Genomic DNA, 19,091 nt, shown 5'->3' with positions numbered 1-19,091 from the left:
ACCATTATGAACTCCCCTTCACCTATCGACAATAGCAATAACCCGGCAAAATGGTTTCTGGGGTCGATGGACGCTAATTAATGCCAACGGAACTTATGTACCCGAATTACGTCACAGCACTTCCACCACCGCCGCAACCACGTGAGAAGATTCGAGCGAAAAAGACCCGGGGTAGGCGAAAAATTTAATTGCCTCCTGTGCACCTTTTATGCAGCTGCGCAGCATGTGAGGACAGGGCCCTCCCGTAGAATCTTACCACAAGTTGTGACACTTTTTTCTCTTGCTCCGTCCTTGCCATGTCAGCCTTCCCTGGGGACTACAGGATTCTATTCCCAGTGACGATCAGTCTTACAGTCTAGAGGATTTTGTCTGGCCGTAACCCAACGCATGGCATGCCAGCAGCAAGGGCGTTTAATCGAGTTTAAATTAGGAAAATTAGAAAGGCCGTTTTGACAAAAAGCCCCTTTTCGGAGTGTTGTGTTGAGTTATAGTTGAGTATTGTGTTTCTGCGTTGTCCGATCGCTACAAACCTCTGAGATGCACTTTGTTGGAGAAAATGTTGAACATTTTTTTCCTTTTTGCAAAATAGAACTGAAAATACTGGTCAGCTACTCTCGATAGGTGTTTTGCCTGCGAACTACAAACCAGGCATGAACGCTATCGCGTTTGGTGCATAAAATATGTAAAGACCTATAGAATTCCTAGTAAATTGATATCGCAGGCAATTAGAGAGGCATGGTTTGCGTACAGTTGTCTTTTCGCGTCAACTGGGCGTCTCATAGCTACGTATACAGTCTGAGACGTCACCAGTTATTTGTCATAGGACTTTACCGTCATAATTTGGGCCCCACATGACAACTTTGTTGCGGTAAAACTGCTAGCAGCTTAGAAGGTGTTTGGTTTGGTGAATTATTAATGCATGTTTTACGGGCAATGTAATTTAATAAACCTGTTTGCGTTAAATCCGGCACAGAGCATGCCGGTAGCAGATGGTCGTTTGGAAAGCGTTAATTCCTGGATATTTTCAACATCGGAACAAATTATTGCTCTGTCATATGACCTTGAATGGAAATCATGCCTAATGACGTTTAAACGTCATTCTGCTGGGCTCATACAATTTGCAACGTTGTTGAAGAGGATTTTTTTTGCTCACGTACAAACATATTCAATGTTTTTGGAACTATTAGGCGAAATCAATTTTAAGCCACTCCCATGCCAACTTGCATCGTTTTTCCTGCAATTAATCCATTGAACTCAAAGTGTGTATTTTTAGGGTTCTAAAAGTCTCGAAAATTCTTTGGCGAAAACACTAATAAAAAAATTCTTGCTTAGTTTTTATTATATCATTGGACAATCGATTTGGTAACGACCCTGAGTTGTTTGTGCTTTTCAGAGCATTACCTTGAACATTATAGCAGCGTTTGGTGAGATACTACAGGTTTCTATTCCAACTTCAAGCGACCGAATCTTTCTCCCATGTGTGTGTTTTAAATTTCGCGTCATTTGGAGTAATTTAATAATCTCCGTCCTCCGAACATTCGTAAAATAAAACGGCTCATGAAAATCCCATGAGCGCTACTTTGGAGTACGTGCCTGTCCGTACGTTTATTGTGCATGTATAAAAATGTTTATAAAAAAGCGTAGATCTTCCACTGACGACTTGGATTGGTTTTGGGATGAAAGCTTTTAAATTCTTTCAAAAAGTGATTCCTAGGACTGGCCTAGATTTCTACTTAATCATCCAACCAAGATGTTTTTTTTTTGAATATATTTATTTCGCCTATGCGGCATCCTCAGTATTCTAAAAGCAACAAAAGTAATCGAGGTGATTAGCATCAATATCCAGCCACTGGTGTGGTACAGGACACAGGTAAATGTTATCTTCACTCCCGCGAGCAAACCGCTGACGCAACAACGTTTTGCGTTGCTAACGTTTACCTGCTGCTCTGCTTGTGTGTTTTTGTTTGGATTCGTACAGGATTGCTGTCTGGAGGTTAAGTGTGTACATGTTAGTCTTGATGTGTGCTATTGATGCTAATCACTACGATTACTCTTGTTGCTTTTAGAATACTGAGGATGCCGCATAGGCGAAATATATATATTCAAGAAAACGCAGAAGTAATGCCATGCTTTCGCATAGCAAGGCAGGATCGCCTTACATGACATTACTTCTGCGTTGTCTAATTACGGTGGTGGAGATCCTCTACGCATGTGAAGGTCGCCTGACAAGTTGTGCGCTTGCACACCAGTGTACCTTGGCCACAATATACCCCGTGAAGCCACTGAGCTCCTGTAGCTCAGTTGGTAGAGCGTTGGGCCTGGTTAGCCCAGGGTCGTGAGTTCAAACCTCACCGGGAGCTAGATTTTTCAGATCTCGCTCCGACTTGTCGGGAAAAGTGGCTGATCCAGCTTGGCTGCAATGCCTTGGCTGCAAAGCCTGTGAACCTTATTGTTCAAGAAAAACATCTTTATTGGATAATTAAGTAGCAATCTAGGCCAGTACTAGGAAATCACTTTATTGTACACGTTCATGGGGATTTTAATCCCTGACTGAGTTTGAACGTGAATTTTGTTTATCACGTTCGCCACCTATAGCCTTAATTTGGCAATACCCTACATTTTGCAAATACCTGCCATCTTGGGCGTAATTAGAGCTGCACAGCTTTTAATGAGGGAAGTGTAAGGTAAGAAACTATATATGCTATAGTGTGTGGGTGGACAGAATAAGAAGATTCTTCGTGATATGTGTAAAATGAGACAAGATCGCATCCAGTCGTTTTGCGTCAAACACTCATTCACTCACGGAGAGCGTTTATGCAGACTATTGTTAATCAGTGTTTCTACAGACAACTATGGTGCGTAAGATGGACCAGACGCACACAAATGTACGAGTTACGAGGACAAACGAAAGTGAATAATCTTTGTATTAAATTACACGACCATTCGCACCTTGAACAAAGACTGGCTGTCTCTATTTGAAGCCACGAGGGCGCCCCGCCAATGCGCTTCCCTCAACTAGGGCCCGTGGGAAGGCTTTTGTCGTTACTAGCGCATGTTTTCGAGTTTAACCGCGCAGTAAACATGCGACAGCCGCCAATGGTTTTGTGTTACATCGGTGTCTCGCTTGTATTTTCGTTGACAACCACGGCCGAATTCCTCTGCGGACTTACTACATATATACACCAGCATGCTGCTAAACTTTTGGCGCCATTTTCTGATGAAACTTCTGTTATTGTGAAAGCAATAGTTTACAGAAAGAGATTTATGAGACAATTGTTCTTCAAGGATTACAAAAAGATGCCGTTTGTCTGCCAGAATGGTTTAGGTTCATGGCACAAGGGCCTGTTTACAAGTAGGTCGTGTCGTCGAATAGAATAAGCCCCGAAAACGAAGAAAGATAAATGTTGTCGAATTGAACACAGCGTGCGCTGGCGATTGGCGTGGCATCAGTTACTCTAAGCGCGTTCAGAGAGGTGGACTATTGATTCAGGCATTTTCGACGCGTTTAAAGCTTTTATTTCAATGTAAATTATCTTGAACTGTTATATATATATTGTATATTGCAGGGTCGTTCATTTGCGCGGTATACGAGTTGTCTGTGAGACAAGAAAAGACAATATTTTATTTCCTAAATGAGCGCTGCTGCCTAAAAAGTAAAACAGGAATAAGTTAAAGGTTTAATTTTGCTGCAAACTTCACGATTTTTGCGCATTTGTTTCAACAAACAAGGGTCTTTAACTTTGGATCGAACAAGAGGCGAACAGCTTTATCTACCATTTCGTTGCCTCCTTTCACAGCTGTATCAATTCTGCATACCTTTGCCTGCAAATTTTGGTCATAAATTTTGTACTGATTACTGGATGCAATCCATAGTGTAACCTTGCGCTTTGGTTGTACGTGTGGGCTGTGCTCGTGTGGCTAAAGCGATTAAAGCCGATTTTGTTGAGATTATACAGCATTAAGGGATATGGATCAGAGCCACCGAGTGTCATCTGGTAGGTATAGTTGGTTTCGAGTCGAGTTACATCGATTTTCAGTGGGATTTTCTATATCCTATACATTTACGTTCGTAAACCAAAATACCCCCCAAAACACATTTATTACTTTGACGAAATGCATGTGTACTGAATATCGTTTAGATATGTAGAATTCGGTGATTTCAAGGAAGAAGCAGTAAGTCTATGTGCGTGAATCAACCTGTATTACAATATATGGCCTATAGTCGGTAGCAGGGCTGGCGTGCTGAAGGTCTCTTTTGGCGAATGGTGTTAAAGTTTTGATACGGTTCGAGCAAATGGAAGCAAGAGATTAACTCGTCATCGACGAAGCGCAAAGTCAACAAAACCGATGGAAAGGAAAAGATGGTGGATGTGGTCCTTGTTGTCTTTATTCAGCTGCGCCGAGCATTGTACTACGTACGTGAACTTCACAATCCTGGACCGATCACGCCCTTTCGCCGTTTCGAGCATGTAAATGTGTGTAGTAAGCCGACACCGTTACTTGAAAACTGTAAACCGCCACCCTTACTCGAAGGTTCAGCAAGCTTATTGATGATAAATGTAGCGGACAGTTTTTGACGCCTTTGGGTTAACTGATGTACTGGTAATTTTGCGGCAAAGAAATTTGAGAGTAAAAAATCCTGCGGGCTTTTCGCTCAGTGACGAGAAAATAAGTTTTCCCAAGCAATTTCTTCACGTCGAAGAAGGTAAATTACTTGACATGCCTGGTGCGTTGCCATTTTTACGTACATACCTGTCAGTTTCCTTGTTTGGTTCGTATTGCAAGCTTAGATTATCTATAAGACCTGTCTCCTTTTCAATAATGCGCACAACGGTGAACAAAAAGTTTACACACATTTCCCTTCCCCTATCTGGGTCGACATCAGGGCAATGAAACCACATGTCCTGAAAAAGGGGAGGTAAAATTGCCAGCGAAGGTGTCGAATTTGCTGAGGTTAGCATGCGCGGTTCCAACCTTAAAGGTAAAATACGTGAAACCCATCGATCATACGAAAAATGCACGTCATGACCTTAGTTACGACTTTGCCACAGCCTCAACACCAAAGGGTAATGCACTATGGCCATGCTACCTCTTGGCACCTGTCGCTTTGGTGCGGTTTGAGGTGACGCTCCGTAACGGCTCGCGGTCAAAACCGTGTCGCTTTTCCCGAATCTTTTGCTTCCAGTGAAAGCCTTGGCGTTTCGTTTGTTAGCAAATATTTGCACAAGGGATTAAGCTGACTCGTGCCCCAAAATCCTGATTCCGATTGGCTGTAAATAGTTGGTTTTTAAAACCTTCGCATCCGGTTTAACGCGGATTTTTTTTTACCTTATGATGATTCGAGTGCTCCCTGCTCATGATTTGAAGTTTTTTACTCAAGCGATTTATGAATCATTGTTGACATTAGAAGCCACAGAAACCACAAAACGGCTGAATTTTTTTCAGTTTTTAAAATATTTGGCCATTACATTTGACTTTAGGTGTAAGTTTTGGGATTATGGCGTCACATAAATCTAGATTCCTTTGTTACGGTGAGGTGATGGTCTGTTCGGTCTGGTGTGATGACTCAGAGCGTTTGTAGAGAGCAATGACTTGCTGTAGTGTCTTTTTGTTTGAAAATCACGTTTGATACTCGACTAACATAAAAAATTTCTCCTTATACAACCAAGGACGTATCCATTACCCCGTTTCTCCCGATGACGCCGTGAGGAAGGCTTCGGTCGTCACTGATGGCGCAGGCTTTAGGTTAACCGCACAACGCACGTGCGGCAGCCAATAGTGTAATGTTCCATAAGGTCTTGCCCCTGCCTTCGTTGATAACCACGATATATATGGCAGAGATTCCATATACAGTAAAATATGTTAAAACTTGAACACTGTGCCGTTTATTGAGCCTGCACGCTTGAGTTATAGCCGATCACGAGCAAATGCGTTTAACGTTGTAACACGAGCATAACTAAAATGCATTTTCGGTCGATTTTAAGTCCCCCCTGTACAAGCAAATGCGTTTAGCGTTGTAGTTGATATCCACGGTAGATTTTGGGCGAGTTCATATACAGTAACATGCGTTAAAACTTGAACACTGTGCCGCTTATTGAGCCTACAGGCTTGAGTTATAGCTGATCACGAGCAAATGCGTTTAACGTTGTAACACGAGCATAACTAAAATGCATTTTCGGTCGATTTTAAATCACCCTGCACACGATACGGAAATGAATCCTTTTAAACTGACTCCTTTAATTTTGCTGGATAAACAGTCGCTGTAGGTTTACTGCATTAGTTAACAACGACCCCAGGGCATCCAAGCCTCACTTTAAAGAAAAATCGATAATCTTAACAAGTGTTTAACTCCCCGTCTATTAAAAAACCCAACGACATCATCTGCTCGTTCTTCCACCTGATTTCTTTACAGGAACACCGGTCCTGTGTTACCCGTGTAATGGCAAACAAACCCCCACATAACAAACGTAAACGACCATAAAACGCCTGAACACCGGGCACAAGCTGACGCGTTTTAAAAAGGCATCTGTTGGCGCCGTTGCGTTTAACCCAAACTGGTGTAGCGTTTCTACCATAATCGATACAGCGGTGGTTAGCGTGGCACTCGAAGGCTCGTTGTATAAAAAAATGCGATATTTTTGTGCACGGCGCAGTTTTCGGAATTAGAGCCAGAAGCAGTTTAGTAACTAACATTGTAGTTGGTATAGTTCGTAAGTACCAGCCCTTCTTTCTACACTTACGTTATATTTGTAAAGATTGTGTTGCAGTATTGTGTCATGAAGTGTACTTTTGGGGTGATGGCGTAGCGCTGGAGGCGTGGTGATAGAAAGCCTAATTATGTTGCTGTAGCTAAAGTTGAAAGCAAGTGTATATTTTTACGTAGATGCTCGTGGTAAAATTCGGTCAGTGCAAAGAAAGCGAACACACGAACTGGTGTGGCTGGTGTGAAATGTTGTCGTATTCTCTCGTATCACTCGATGTTGATGTAAAAGAAAATGTTGCGTTTATTTATAGCACCTGATCAACTTTTCGATAATTATCATAGATCTATTTAGGAGTTGTATATTTAACCAAGGCGGTGCATTCAAAGTCATCTAACTCTCGAAATATCGTCGATGTTTAAATCGATTCTGCCGCCTTATTTGTGGGCACCGTGGTTAAACGGATAAAGGTGAGGATTAAGTTGCGCTTGTGCACCTCAATGTCGTTGTGTCTAGTTTTAGAGATGGCGTCATGTCAAATCGCCTGCAGCGCTTATCCACTTAACTGAGGCAATTTTAGAATCTTACACTAAACCTCCTACGAAGGTCAGTAACTATTTAGTTGCCATGGTTTCCAAGTACGTTGGCGCGCGATACTCTGTAGCTTAAAACCGTCTTTCGTTGCTCTTTGTTAAAGTACTGGAGGGAAGATTCAACGATTCGACTCAAATTTACTCGTCGTTTCTTCATTGGTTATTGTAGCTGTTTAATTTATTTAATTCTGACGTATGGTCGTTGCCTGGTAATTGTAAAACATGTTAGGCGAACATAATGTTTCGACCTGTAAGGTCTCATCAGTGCGGTTGGTGACTTTGGCGCCGGGCTATTAAGTAAAGTTGTATGGTGATTGATTTTTCCCAAACTTTTAGTTAATTTGGGAACAGAAATTTTTTCATTTATTTTATTTCATTGCCTGCTAATTTCACATTGCATGACATCTTTGCACAAGATTGGTAAAGCACCCATGTAAAGATGGTGAGGTAATTTTAAGGTTAATTTACGAAGGGGTTTCTTCAGATTTGACGCGAACATGGCGTTATATAGGATAAAACTCTTTACTGCCTGTCAAACGTATAAAATTCCTTCACGCCCGGTCGATTTGTGGCTAAAATTTATTCTCGGCTCGAATGGAAACACGAAACTATTGGTTTTGCTTCGCAATACTTCGAGTTCAGTATTGCCTGCATAGATTTTAATGGGATTACTCATTCAAAACCTAGTCACGTTTTGTTTGTATCAGAGAGCTGGTTTACATCCAAAACCCTAAAATACGGACATCCAATCAAAAAAATTAGGATGCTTGTATGCTGTATGACGTCGTCGGCCTTTAAACTGAGGCATTCTTAGAAATAAACATGGAAACCTTGCTCATGCATATGAAATGGGGTTCGTTGCCATAAAAGTGGAATATTGTAACTGGCTCAATTTAAAATTATATTATTGCTGCAAATGTTGATATCACCTTGTTTGCTATGTTTGCTTTCACCGTTGCAGGCAACACTCGGCATCTTATAAATCACCTGTTTTTATTGGGCAAATTTTAAATTGCATAGCAGATGGACTATTGCATAACACATCCATCAGTTTAGTTTAACAGCCACGCATCGGGTTAAACAAATGCCATTATCGTTGTACGTTGCGCAACGTTACACGTGCGTAAAAAAGCCCACACTATTTTTGAATCAAGCAATCGATTCATCCTTAAATGTGCTTGCTATGCTTTCAAATTCCACAGGAACAGTTGAGCTTTGTTGTGCAAATGCAGTGAAATTCTTCTTTGACGACTGAAGGTGTAAGAAACGTGTTTGGCGCTAGACTCGTTTAGAAGTTTAACGTGTTGAGGACATAACTTTGTGCCAATAATTACACATGTTGGAAATCAAGTTATGTTATGTTGACAGTTGATTCAGACCCTGATTTGTTTAGCACTTGGACGTGGTATGTGATGGTATAGTGTGATTTTCTTTTCCATGAGCTAAAATATGCGTTTTTTGTGATTGCAATTATATTGGTTTAAACTGATTTAAAAAATACTTGAAGGTAAGGTAATTTATGTGATTTTCCCTAAACGAATTGCCGGATTTTACTGCTGTTAGATCGGGTCCTGAAAACCTCTTTTCGTCTAATGGATTTCTAAAAAGCAAAACCATGCTTTTAAAATTCATATGGTGCCCGAAATTCGGTCAAATATTTGTCCAATGCGGATGTATCCGTTCGTAAATTGTAGGGCAACACGTTATACGGCAGGAGAATATATTTTGAAGGCAAACTGAGCTCAATGTATCCTAAGGTCCTTGCAAAACGTTTTTTGCGTCAGTCGTATTGAAGAACCCACCAAAACAGTAACCAACAGCAGCAGTCATTAGCAACCGTGGAATCACCCAAAAATATCGAATATTTAAGAATATTGAGAAAACAGTTGACGAACACGCATGAGTCTTTGCAAGCGCGGTTTGTCGTGTACGGACAACCCTTATTCATGTAAGTATACATAGATTAACATATATGACATGTCGCGGTAATGACATTACCATGCGAAATTGTCATCAAATTTAAAAACAACGAAAAATTTTATTTGGTGGCCAGACACTTAAATTCACGTCAAGTGAGTTACGCTTTTTGCCAAGTTTTTGTGGAAACTTTAAACTTCATTCATTCATTTTGTCCATATATGAGAGATAGCATTGTGGCAAAACATCGAGATATGTATTTCTTACAGCGTTATAGATCACTGTGGCAAAAGGGCACAGATCAACAGATGTAATTAGTCCTATGCAGGCTAAAAATGTTCCTAAAATTTCCACAAACCAGGTTGAATTTATAACTGCCGGCTCTGATCCGTGCGGTGGTTTTGACACAAATACCAATGCTTCATTAATTATTTGTTGACTATCGCGAAGGTATAACACGCTTACATGATCACGCAGCAAATAGGTTGCCTGTATAGAAAATATAATGCCTGTGACGTTTCGTACTCGTACCGAGGAAGTGATCTGGATGTAAACGCAATCAAGAACAGTGGACAGAAAGAACAAGAAGAATCCGTGCGCTTGAATTTTGGTTAAAGAGGGATGTGCGTACATTTGCGTGCCTTCCCTTCCAGCACTCTTGCCCCAGAGCCCGCATCGTCATTGGACTGAGATTGGATTGAGAAGCTGTAGGAAGTGGAATGGATTGGGGTCGTACAAGATTTGGGCGGTTGGGATGGGTAAGCTCGTGTGAAAGAGGAAACGGATTTACGTTTATACACAAGGAGGTTTCACACATATTGCATACATACGTATTTTTCTTTACGTTTTCCAACCGATCGATGCGTATAAGAAACTCCAACAAACAGAAGCGATGGGCTTATATACTTGTAATTGATGTTAGCTTAAAAATATATACAGTATAATAATATAATCAATATTTACTGTGAACCTAATGATCTTGATACGATAGCTGTGATCAACAAGTAAGGACATGCGCAGTGGGGCGATCCTGCCAATCATGCCATTGCATAAAACATCACTGCGTGTACTGTAATAATATACCTTTGACTTTGGAGGCCAGATCCAGACATAGCCCATTCGTAAGCGCACATGCAAATACGTTTAGAAAAATGGTGCCTTTCTTTTCAGTGCGTCAGGCTTTCGCCGCACATTGTAAATTCCCAGGTATATGGGACAGAAGCATGTGTTACTCAGACAGTGGTTTATTAAGTGCCTGTAACGCTTGCCACATGGGAGTCAACGTCGCGACCTTGATGTCGTTCCCACGAATTCTTCCTTTATTCTTTATGTAGATATATAAAGCGTCTGCTAAATTAAACTTATCACCGCCGTGGCCTGGACATATTTCCCTCGGTATAAGGTGGTAATGTGTGTTTGGTCCAGAGGCGAATCCATAAATTTTCCATCCAAAAACGAAAACTCTTGTTACGACATGTTAGTATAGTTAGCAGCGCATGCGCCAGACAAAGCAGACAGTGACGAGCCGATTTGTATGTGGAATTTTATGAGTTCATCCTGGAAGTTGTATGTAATTTTTGTCAGCTGCTTTGGATAAAAACAGAAGTCGAACATACGAAAAAGTGGTAACGTGTTTTCAGGCCAGTGGCGATTCCATAAATTTTGTCTATAGTAAATGGGGGCGGTTACCAACCAAAATTAATTTCGACAACGATTTTGTTGTAGTAGTTAACAACATGCGCCAAACAAAGCGCGCTAGTGACAAACAAATGTGTTGACCCCCATGTGTTCACATGATAAAATTACGTAATATTTAGAAAAGTAAAAAAATTCCGTAATTAAAGTGGTCGAACTGCAATGTAATTAGATAAAAAACACAGTTCAAAAAAATCCAACTGCAGTGCAATTAAAAAATGTTCATGATGACGTCATCTATATGCCCCCTTCTTCGAAAATCGATTGCGTCGAAACGTCAATAATTATCATTCGAATGTACCGCCCGATAATATCACTAGATAGGTTTTACCTGTCTGTAACGCATCAAACAAACCGATTTGTGACGCAAAAAAGCATCTAACACTGAAGAAAATAGTGTTGCTAAGCTTTGGGTAATTACTGTTACACAAAATTTCTCGTTTTCAGTTCAGTAACCCGTGAATAGTAATGATGTTTTGTGTGCGGTCTTATGACGTCATCGCACTCACGAATTGCTGAAAAGCAATTGCAGGAATGTGATTTATCAGCGTATCGCCAGTTGTTCAAAATTGACATTTATGAAACGTCGTATTTTGGCCTTAATTCGGCGAGCACGCTCCGTTCATTGCGCAGAACAAAATGCTCCACTCGAATTTTCCACCTCAGTCGCACCCATATTGACACGACTTAGTAAGTGTTTACGAAATAAGATCCACTCGATGTCAACCCCGGTTGCGCTTGTTTTGAAAAATGCCACCCGGGTCACGACGTCACAAGCGCATCTGTGAGGTCACAAGGGAGCCGCCAAACTCAAGTAACGCTCGCCACGTGCGACAAAGCACACATTGTGGCTAAATATATGTTGCCGTTTTGGGGATTAACAGTCTAACTTTGAAGGGTTAGCCCTAATAGATATAGGCCTTTGGGCCATTGGGCCATTGCGGTTTTTGGCGCAACGGAATTGCGCCCAAATCTTTTGCATTTTTTGCGTTTTTTTTTCAATGCTAGCAAGAAGAGCTTTGCTGACATCCAATGGGCGTTTTTTAACGCCTAAATGCTGTTTACAACCAGATTAGCTACACAAAGCAAAAAAATAAGTATTCGAATTTGTAAGATGGCCGGTACTTGTTTGGATACAAAATTTGCATTTTGGGGTTCGTTCGCTTCAAGGTAAAATGCTAAATAACAACAACACAAAGTACGTATATCGACAAAACTTCATATCCAATCCACGTCAATGTAACATAAAAAACATGTTTTGTCGGGCGAACATTCTTGTTTACCATTTCAAGTTCAAAGAGTTTGCCTGTTTTGAAAACTTGTCGTTAGTCGCCTCATTAGCAACACCCACTTGCATTTTGAGGCGGGGTTTACACCTTTTTACCATAACATTTCACTTGTTTTTCCACTCATAAGTGCGGCGTTACGCCGCCATGACGTCAGTTAAAATGACGTTTTTATGCAATTTACGGGTAGTTTTGCATTAGTCACCAAAGATCGAGTTTCGATTCCATCACGTTCGCATTTGTTGCAGAAAACCCCAGGGCTGATAGTAAAGAGACACCAGCCGTGGAATTCTTACCGGAACAGCAAACCGGCAAGAATTAGTTTACTCGAACACTGGAAAACCAACGTTTGTAATACTTTGCCAGTGCTTTTATCACTTTGGAAAACAAATTTTACTTCCACGTGGGGGCTTCCCTGTTAGGTGTTCGTATTGTGTGTGGGTTGCAAATTGCAATTAACTACACCTAACGCCACAAGGCACAATGCAACATTTGTATATTTTCACCGCTTCCAATTTCTGGTATAAATTATAGGTAAGCAGTGCGTGCTAATGTCTTTCCATTAGTGTCGCTTAATGCGTAAGCAGTCGGTACAGCGCTGCACAATAATCGACGTGTACCTTACTTTCATGATGTAGCTGGTCGTCTTAAAGGGGTATTACACATGGCAGGTAGTGACCAAATGCGCTGTCCGCTACTACTAGGTTAAATAGTGCAACGTGCCCTACTGTTTCATCAGTGCAACTACTTAACTGAAACTTGTACAGTACATTGAAATACAATTGAACGGAGAAGAAACTACTTTCATAGGTTTTGCTATCGTTGAAGACAAGTAACTTTCAATCAAAAAGTTTCTTTCTTTTTAGTCCAGCACTTAGACGTTTTTGTTTGCTTTGTTTAAGGTGCGACGATCAAACCAGAGGGCAGAACAGGAGTTGTATCTGCAAGAGCGGGAACGCTTGGAGCACCTTCTCGCCACTGACACACTTTACGAAGATCCGGTAAGTTCTTGCAACTCTACAATTGACCAGTGACTGTAGGGTTTGAAATCGGCGTATTTTGATAATATTGATTTGCTATGTAAATTGTACGCATTTTTTTCAATTAAAGTGATAAGATGCAATAATAATAAAATACGCATTACAGGTTACGCTTACGGGTATTTGTTCGTTAAAAAACAACAAAAATCGATGCGGTGAATTTAAAAGTTTACAAGGGCAACAAACTTATCACAGTGCACACTGCTTCGACCTATTAGTTCGTATCGGTGGCAGACTTTTCCTTTGTGTAGGTCGAAACCGTAAACACTGCATGCAGCTCTGGTACTTGACACAGCAAACTAAATGCCATTAATTTACATTTCCTAACCAGGTATTTCGTATAGCATACATTCCATTTTTCCGTCAAATCAATTCTTACTATTGCCGAACGAAGACAGTGTATTTACTTTTTATTTGTATATTGTGATCAGAACGAACAGAGTACACCTTCATCAGCTGGCGCTACAAACGAAAGGGCGCCGTCTAGCGTACAACAGCGTCGCCGACATTTGTCGCCGGGTGGCAGTGAGAGGCGCGTCCGTCAACTTCGACTTGTGTCAGACGACAACATGCCTCCGAGAATAAACAGCAAACGAAGTAGGAATAGTTGTATGTCTACCTCAGCCCTCTGCTGCATTCTCATTATAGTACTGATGATGAACACAGTTCGTGCTCGAACCGTCTACTTTACTTAAGCTGATTAAAAGTATATTAGCTTTGGTTTTCATATTTAAAGAAGCAGTAATATATATGTTATAGTTGCATTAAACACAACACGGTTGCCAATTGCTGCTGTGCTTACAGGGTGGGGGTTTCCACTGCTGTAGTTAACGCAACAGGTGCGATTGACTGTTCGCATAGTTTTAGATATTAAGTTTTGTCCGCCTTAATCTTTGCATTTGACATTTTAGCTTCATGTGCGTTTCTAATCAAACACAACACCCATTAGAAGAGAAATACAAATAAAACAGAAAAACAAACACAATTAAAACTTAAACAATTCCACGCAATAACAGGTTATGATCACTTCCGTCAACAACGCGACCGAGTGATAATTACTAATTTCGCCGAAATCCCGAGGGCGGATCGCGGCCGCGGAATATCGATTTTCCGACGTGCGGGTGATCTCGTTTGCAAGGGATTTGCGGCAGTTTAGGAAATGTCGCCGACTTGCTACTAACTGCCCAAGCGTAGGATGCTTCGCTAAAAATTTTGTGGGCGAATGTTCAACGGAATCCAGGTTCATTGGATCGGAAAAAGCGCACCTATGCGCAATCAAGCGTGTAACATCGGATGTAGTGTTTATGGCAGAACGATTTTTAAGCTAATTTACAGTTCAAAAGCGTGTTTAGTGTCTTGTTCCACGAGCTGCGCTCGACTTGTTTTGTACAAGGTTTGAGTTACAATGAGCTTGACAGGTTCTAGTTTAATTGGTTGTTGACAATTTTCGGTAAATTTTGTCGCGTATTTTTTAGCAATTGCAATCAATCGCCAATTTAACGAAATTGCAGTTAAGAGTTTGAACTAAAGGGACAAAAGCAGACAATAATTGACGGGTATACCTGATTTTTATAGTGTAGTTTGCAAAATAATCGCCAACTTAACGAAAATGCAGTAAAAAGCTTTGTATATACCAGGTTTTTGCAAGAGGCCACAGCACTCTACACAATTGCGCCCATGTGTGCGATATCAGCCCTTGTAGCTTAATTTTTTTGCCTTCTAAACATTCAGGACACCTTTTGAAAAGACCGAATTAATACATTTTAGTGACAAAAGGTTTCGCAAGGTTTCTTTCGCCGGCTGGTGTAAATGGCGCAACAGACGTTGGGTTGTAGAGTTGTGACAGAATGTAACAGGGCCTAGCAGCAATAAATGCGAAAGGATTTGCTCATTCTCGTTGTATAGGTTTGTATAACAGACAACTGGAGTTTAGTCGAATAGTTATCAAGCTCTTAACAGATACGTTGTACGAATAACGATGCGATCGAATCCCTGCAAGGAGCCGCGTTTAGGAACCGAGCGTTTTTCTATCTGTATCCTCCTGTGTATTTGATTGTTGAAAAAAAAAATCAAGTGTTAAATTTGGTTAGAAACGTACAACGTAAATATACTGCATGCAAACGTATACAGACTGGAAAACGTGGAAATCGAAAATTTCCGTTTCCATCAAGTAAAACCTGCTGAAATTTCGCCGACTCCGCGCGTTGCAGAAATCAATGAAAATTAAATTTCAGCTTTCAAGCAAGTTCAATCTCCACCTTAATTTAATCAACCAATTTCGTCCGAAATACGTTACCACCAGCAGCCAGGGCCTTTGCAATGGCAATCGTTGTGCAGGATCGAATCGTATTACCTCTATTCCATGCAAACTCACCTGCAGTGTAAGTGCAACATGTTTGCCGAAGCACGCGTAGGCGTTAAACGTATTGCCAGAAACAAAGGAAGTGAAAAAATGCAAAGTTGCAATTCTATACCACCACAAAACGGCGTCCACACCCAACCCTTATCAAGCCAGATATTGGACAGGGATACATACAGTGTTTGCTCCTTATTCAAAAAAAGATCAGAAGTTGGAATTTGTGATCGTTAACTTTCAATTGCTTAGTGTAATCGCCTAATGTTCATGGTATTTTAAACCAGCCGATACAGGAGGTTGAAGCACCAATTTGATGAAGTGCTGTGCATTGGTGTGGAAAATGTTAACCCAGAAAAAAACAGTGTTCCTGTACATTGTGTAGAGTTCGACGACCGACAATGTATGTTTGTGCCTTTTTTGTTACAGGCTAAATATATGCCTTTGCTAATAGTATTGGTTTCACATACATACGTTTGAGTAGCGCAGCTTTAACGCAACTGACAAAAACGAATGCCACGCAGGTGAAAAAAATATCATCCGCTGTCTGTTGCTTTATTTAGATTAAAACAAGTAAAAAATTCTGAATTATTTATCGTCAAACTAAAACCAATCGCGTTCCATAGTTCAGAGCCTTGCATCCGTGCCGCGTTATGAAAAAATCAGATAACTTATGTAAAATAATTTATTTAAATAAACTTTCGGCAATACTCGCTAAGGCGAATGCAAACGCTATCCCTAGATTGCGTTTACGCGTGACGTGACTACTTCCATTTATGATGTCACAACCCTTGCAAATTGGAAAGTGCTGTCGTCGAATTTTGTGAGTGAGTTAGTGTGACGTCAGTGAAATCGGTTGCGAAGCACTGCTCTAATTAATTCACAAATACTACCCGACGTCTATTGCAAGCGCTTGCATGGCTTGTTACCGTTGCTTGACGACCGCGTCAGAGACAATGGGCTGTCATTCATTTTTCAGATAAATTTGCGCTATGTCCGCTTTTCGGATTATGTCTAAATCCCATCAAGGAATTTGCGCTGCCGTGTAAAAGAATGCTGTTCAATACGGAGGTCGATTATGACTGTCCTGGGTTAAACCAATCTACCAGTAGCCCTCAAAGCGCCTGGATGGAACTGCAGTTGGTAATATCTACTAGTTTTCTGTATCTATGCAATGATTGCAGTGCATGTAATGAGAATCTGTCGAAGGTTGGAGAAAAAACTAAATAGCAACGGTTCAGCGCTTAGAAAAACCGATTGGCAACAGTGATACAGTGATACGTGATACAGTTAGATGTCCGTTGTAGCTTCTCACTAGACATAATTCATTGCCCTACAATGGGTGGCTGAAGTAGCAGGATTACAACAAAATGCTCATACGGCAGAATGGGCTATTTTGACTACACATGTAAAGTCTTAACCTTTTGCTGTGTTTTAACGGTAACGATTTATTTAAGTAATTTTGTTTACCTCCTGTTTTTAAAGATAGACCAATCAGTAAATTGGGATTGAAAACGAAAAAACCTTCGCAGTGATTTCGTTTCATTGATCATTCTGCTTTCAGTGAAATTGCCCCATGCCGCAAAATGTCCTCTTACGCCCAGTGAAGTGTGCACATGGCGATCATGTGACTCTATGACCTTGGCGATAATGTGTTAATATCGAAGTGCAGTAGCCGCAGGGGTCACTGGTGTACGTAAACGTGTAGAAATCGATATTTTTCTTATCCTCTTAACAAGGTGCATGATGTCTTGATTGCAACGATCTTTATGCAGGCTTAGCGTAACAGGAAAACGCCAGGGTATAAATATGCAGCTGCAAGGTCTGAGGGCGCAGTCGTTTTGTCTCGGGTATTGATGCAATCTTGGTTTGCTATCGTTCGGCGTGAATTTCGCAAATCGTGGGTTTGAGGAGTTTTTTAATTAAAATAAGCGATTTCTTGGTATATGAATTCGAAAGTAGATCACTTTAAATTAACTCGTGTAATATTTAGAAGTTGATACAGATCACTGCAATGACCGCGGGTCGTAGTGCTGAAGTATAGCACTCGAAATTTAATATAAAAATTTCTCACAGAAAAGCGAAATGTTTTGGTTTCCCCATATCTTATATTAAATGAGTAATGAAACTTAGCAGCGGTGGAAAATATAGTCAGGAAACTGCAGGTTGATCTTGATATTTCCACAAAAGTTGTAAGGTACTCGGAGTGCACTGAAAGTAAAAATGAAAGCAAGCATATTTTTGGTATCACTTCGACAGTGAAATGGCAGTGACAGAACAATTTGTGCGTTTCTCCTCAGTATCATGATAGACGCCCTTTAATATCCAGTCTCATCGCAGGCAATTACAAAATATTGATCTTAATCTTGACAAGAGCCTAGCTGCTGTTGCGTGTGCAAATGAATCTAACCCTTGACGTATGACAAGGAGCGTTTGATCCGTGTCAAATCATTTATTTGTTACGGATTATGTTGTAACACGCGACTCCAGAGACTTTTCTGTAGTCGAGGATTAATTGGGCGAGAGGGATGGGCATCTACGAAGTGAGAAGGGAATACCCATTGTGGAAACTCGATCTGTTGATCAACTACGTTTTCGGTGGGTTAAGAAGTTTGGCCACAATGCAAACAATCTCTATATAGAGTGTTAACACTTGGGCTATTGTTGTCAGGTCTTATCAGTACAGCTTTGATGGCCCCCAAGTATGCAGCTTACTTAAATAAACTCCTTTTTGTAAAATAAAGGAAACCAAGTATACTGAACCGTATAAACGTTGGCAGCTGTGTATTCGCAAATCCACCAGCTATTTTATTAGTTTATTTGCAAAAGTGTTATTTGCGAAATCGGTTTCGTTTTACGTGGAATCATTCCCCAACTCACTGATATGATTTGCAAATTTCCCCTCCTTAAATACTTAATTATGGTTTGCGCATTGAGATTTTCATTCATACTAAAAAAACACGTTTTCAGGTTTGTCAGCATCTTGCTGTATAATAACTTTTTTGACCGCCCTGGGATTTGAACCCAGGATATCCTGGGCACGAATATCGATCTGGTTTTCTTCTTGGTATTTGGGTCGGGCGCTTGACCAATTTTTTTTTTTTGACCACAATGCAATCCGAGGCAAAGAACATTGGCGCCACCGCCTGCCCTTATTTCAAAAACACAATTAACCGCTTGGTGGCATGGAAGAGAATACCCCGAGACCTTACGTTCAGCGTGAAGTTGGACATACCAAGAGTCTGAACGATTTGTTGAAACCACAACACAGTTGTGGTGTGAAAAAAAAATAAATAAAAATTACGGCCCAGGCGATCGACCCATTTTCTAAGATGAAAACCTAATCGATATATGTGAACGGAAGGGCGTGGGTTCGAATCCCTTGGTTGTCGATAAATCCTGCGTCGGAACACAATATACATATGTGTCCACGACCACGAATTCCTGCTCAAGATCAAATAATATTGTGAAAAGCTGTTGTTTTTACCGAGCACGTATCGTTACTT

At 40.8% G+C, this 19,091-nt stretch overlaps 1 protein-coding gene and 1 non-coding gene across 3 annotated transcripts in view; both read left to right on the top strand.

Annotated features, from left to right (window-relative positions):
* Positions 1-2,286: 2,286 nt before the first annotated feature.
* Trnat-ggu (transfer RNA threonine (anticodon GGU)) lies at positions 2,287-2,360 on the top strand. Its single transcript has one exon. It is a non-coding gene; the product is annotated as a tRNA-Thr (tRNA).
* A 7,389-nt stretch (positions 2,361-9,749) lies between these two features.
* The window catches only part of LOC145906487 (sodium channel protein type 5 subunit alpha-like), a 46,219-nt gene continuing 36,877 nt past the window's right edge, over positions 9,750-19,091 (top strand). For both annotated transcript variants that reach the window (XM_082993916.1, XM_082993915.1), the window contains exons 1-3: positions 9,750-9,969; positions 13,095-13,193; positions 13,664-13,829. In XM_082993916.1, the coding sequence (XP_082850042.1) occupies positions 9,931-9,969; positions 13,095-13,193; positions 13,664-13,829 (304 nt within the window). In that variant the 5' untranslated portion in view covers positions 9,750-9,930. The remainder of the gene's footprint in view (positions 9,970-13,094; positions 13,194-13,663; positions 13,830-19,091) is intronic.

The sequence above is a fragment of the Ascidia mentula genome, chromosome 6 (genome assembly GCF_947561715.1).
Source record: "Ascidia mentula chromosome 6, kaAscMent1.1, whole genome shotgun sequence".
Taxonomy (NCBI): Eukaryota; Metazoa; Chordata; class Ascidiacea; order Phlebobranchia; family Ascidiidae; genus Ascidia; species Ascidia mentula.
The sequence above is the reverse complement of the archived record's forward strand: the minus strand, read 5'-3'. Positions and strand labels throughout refer to the sequence as shown.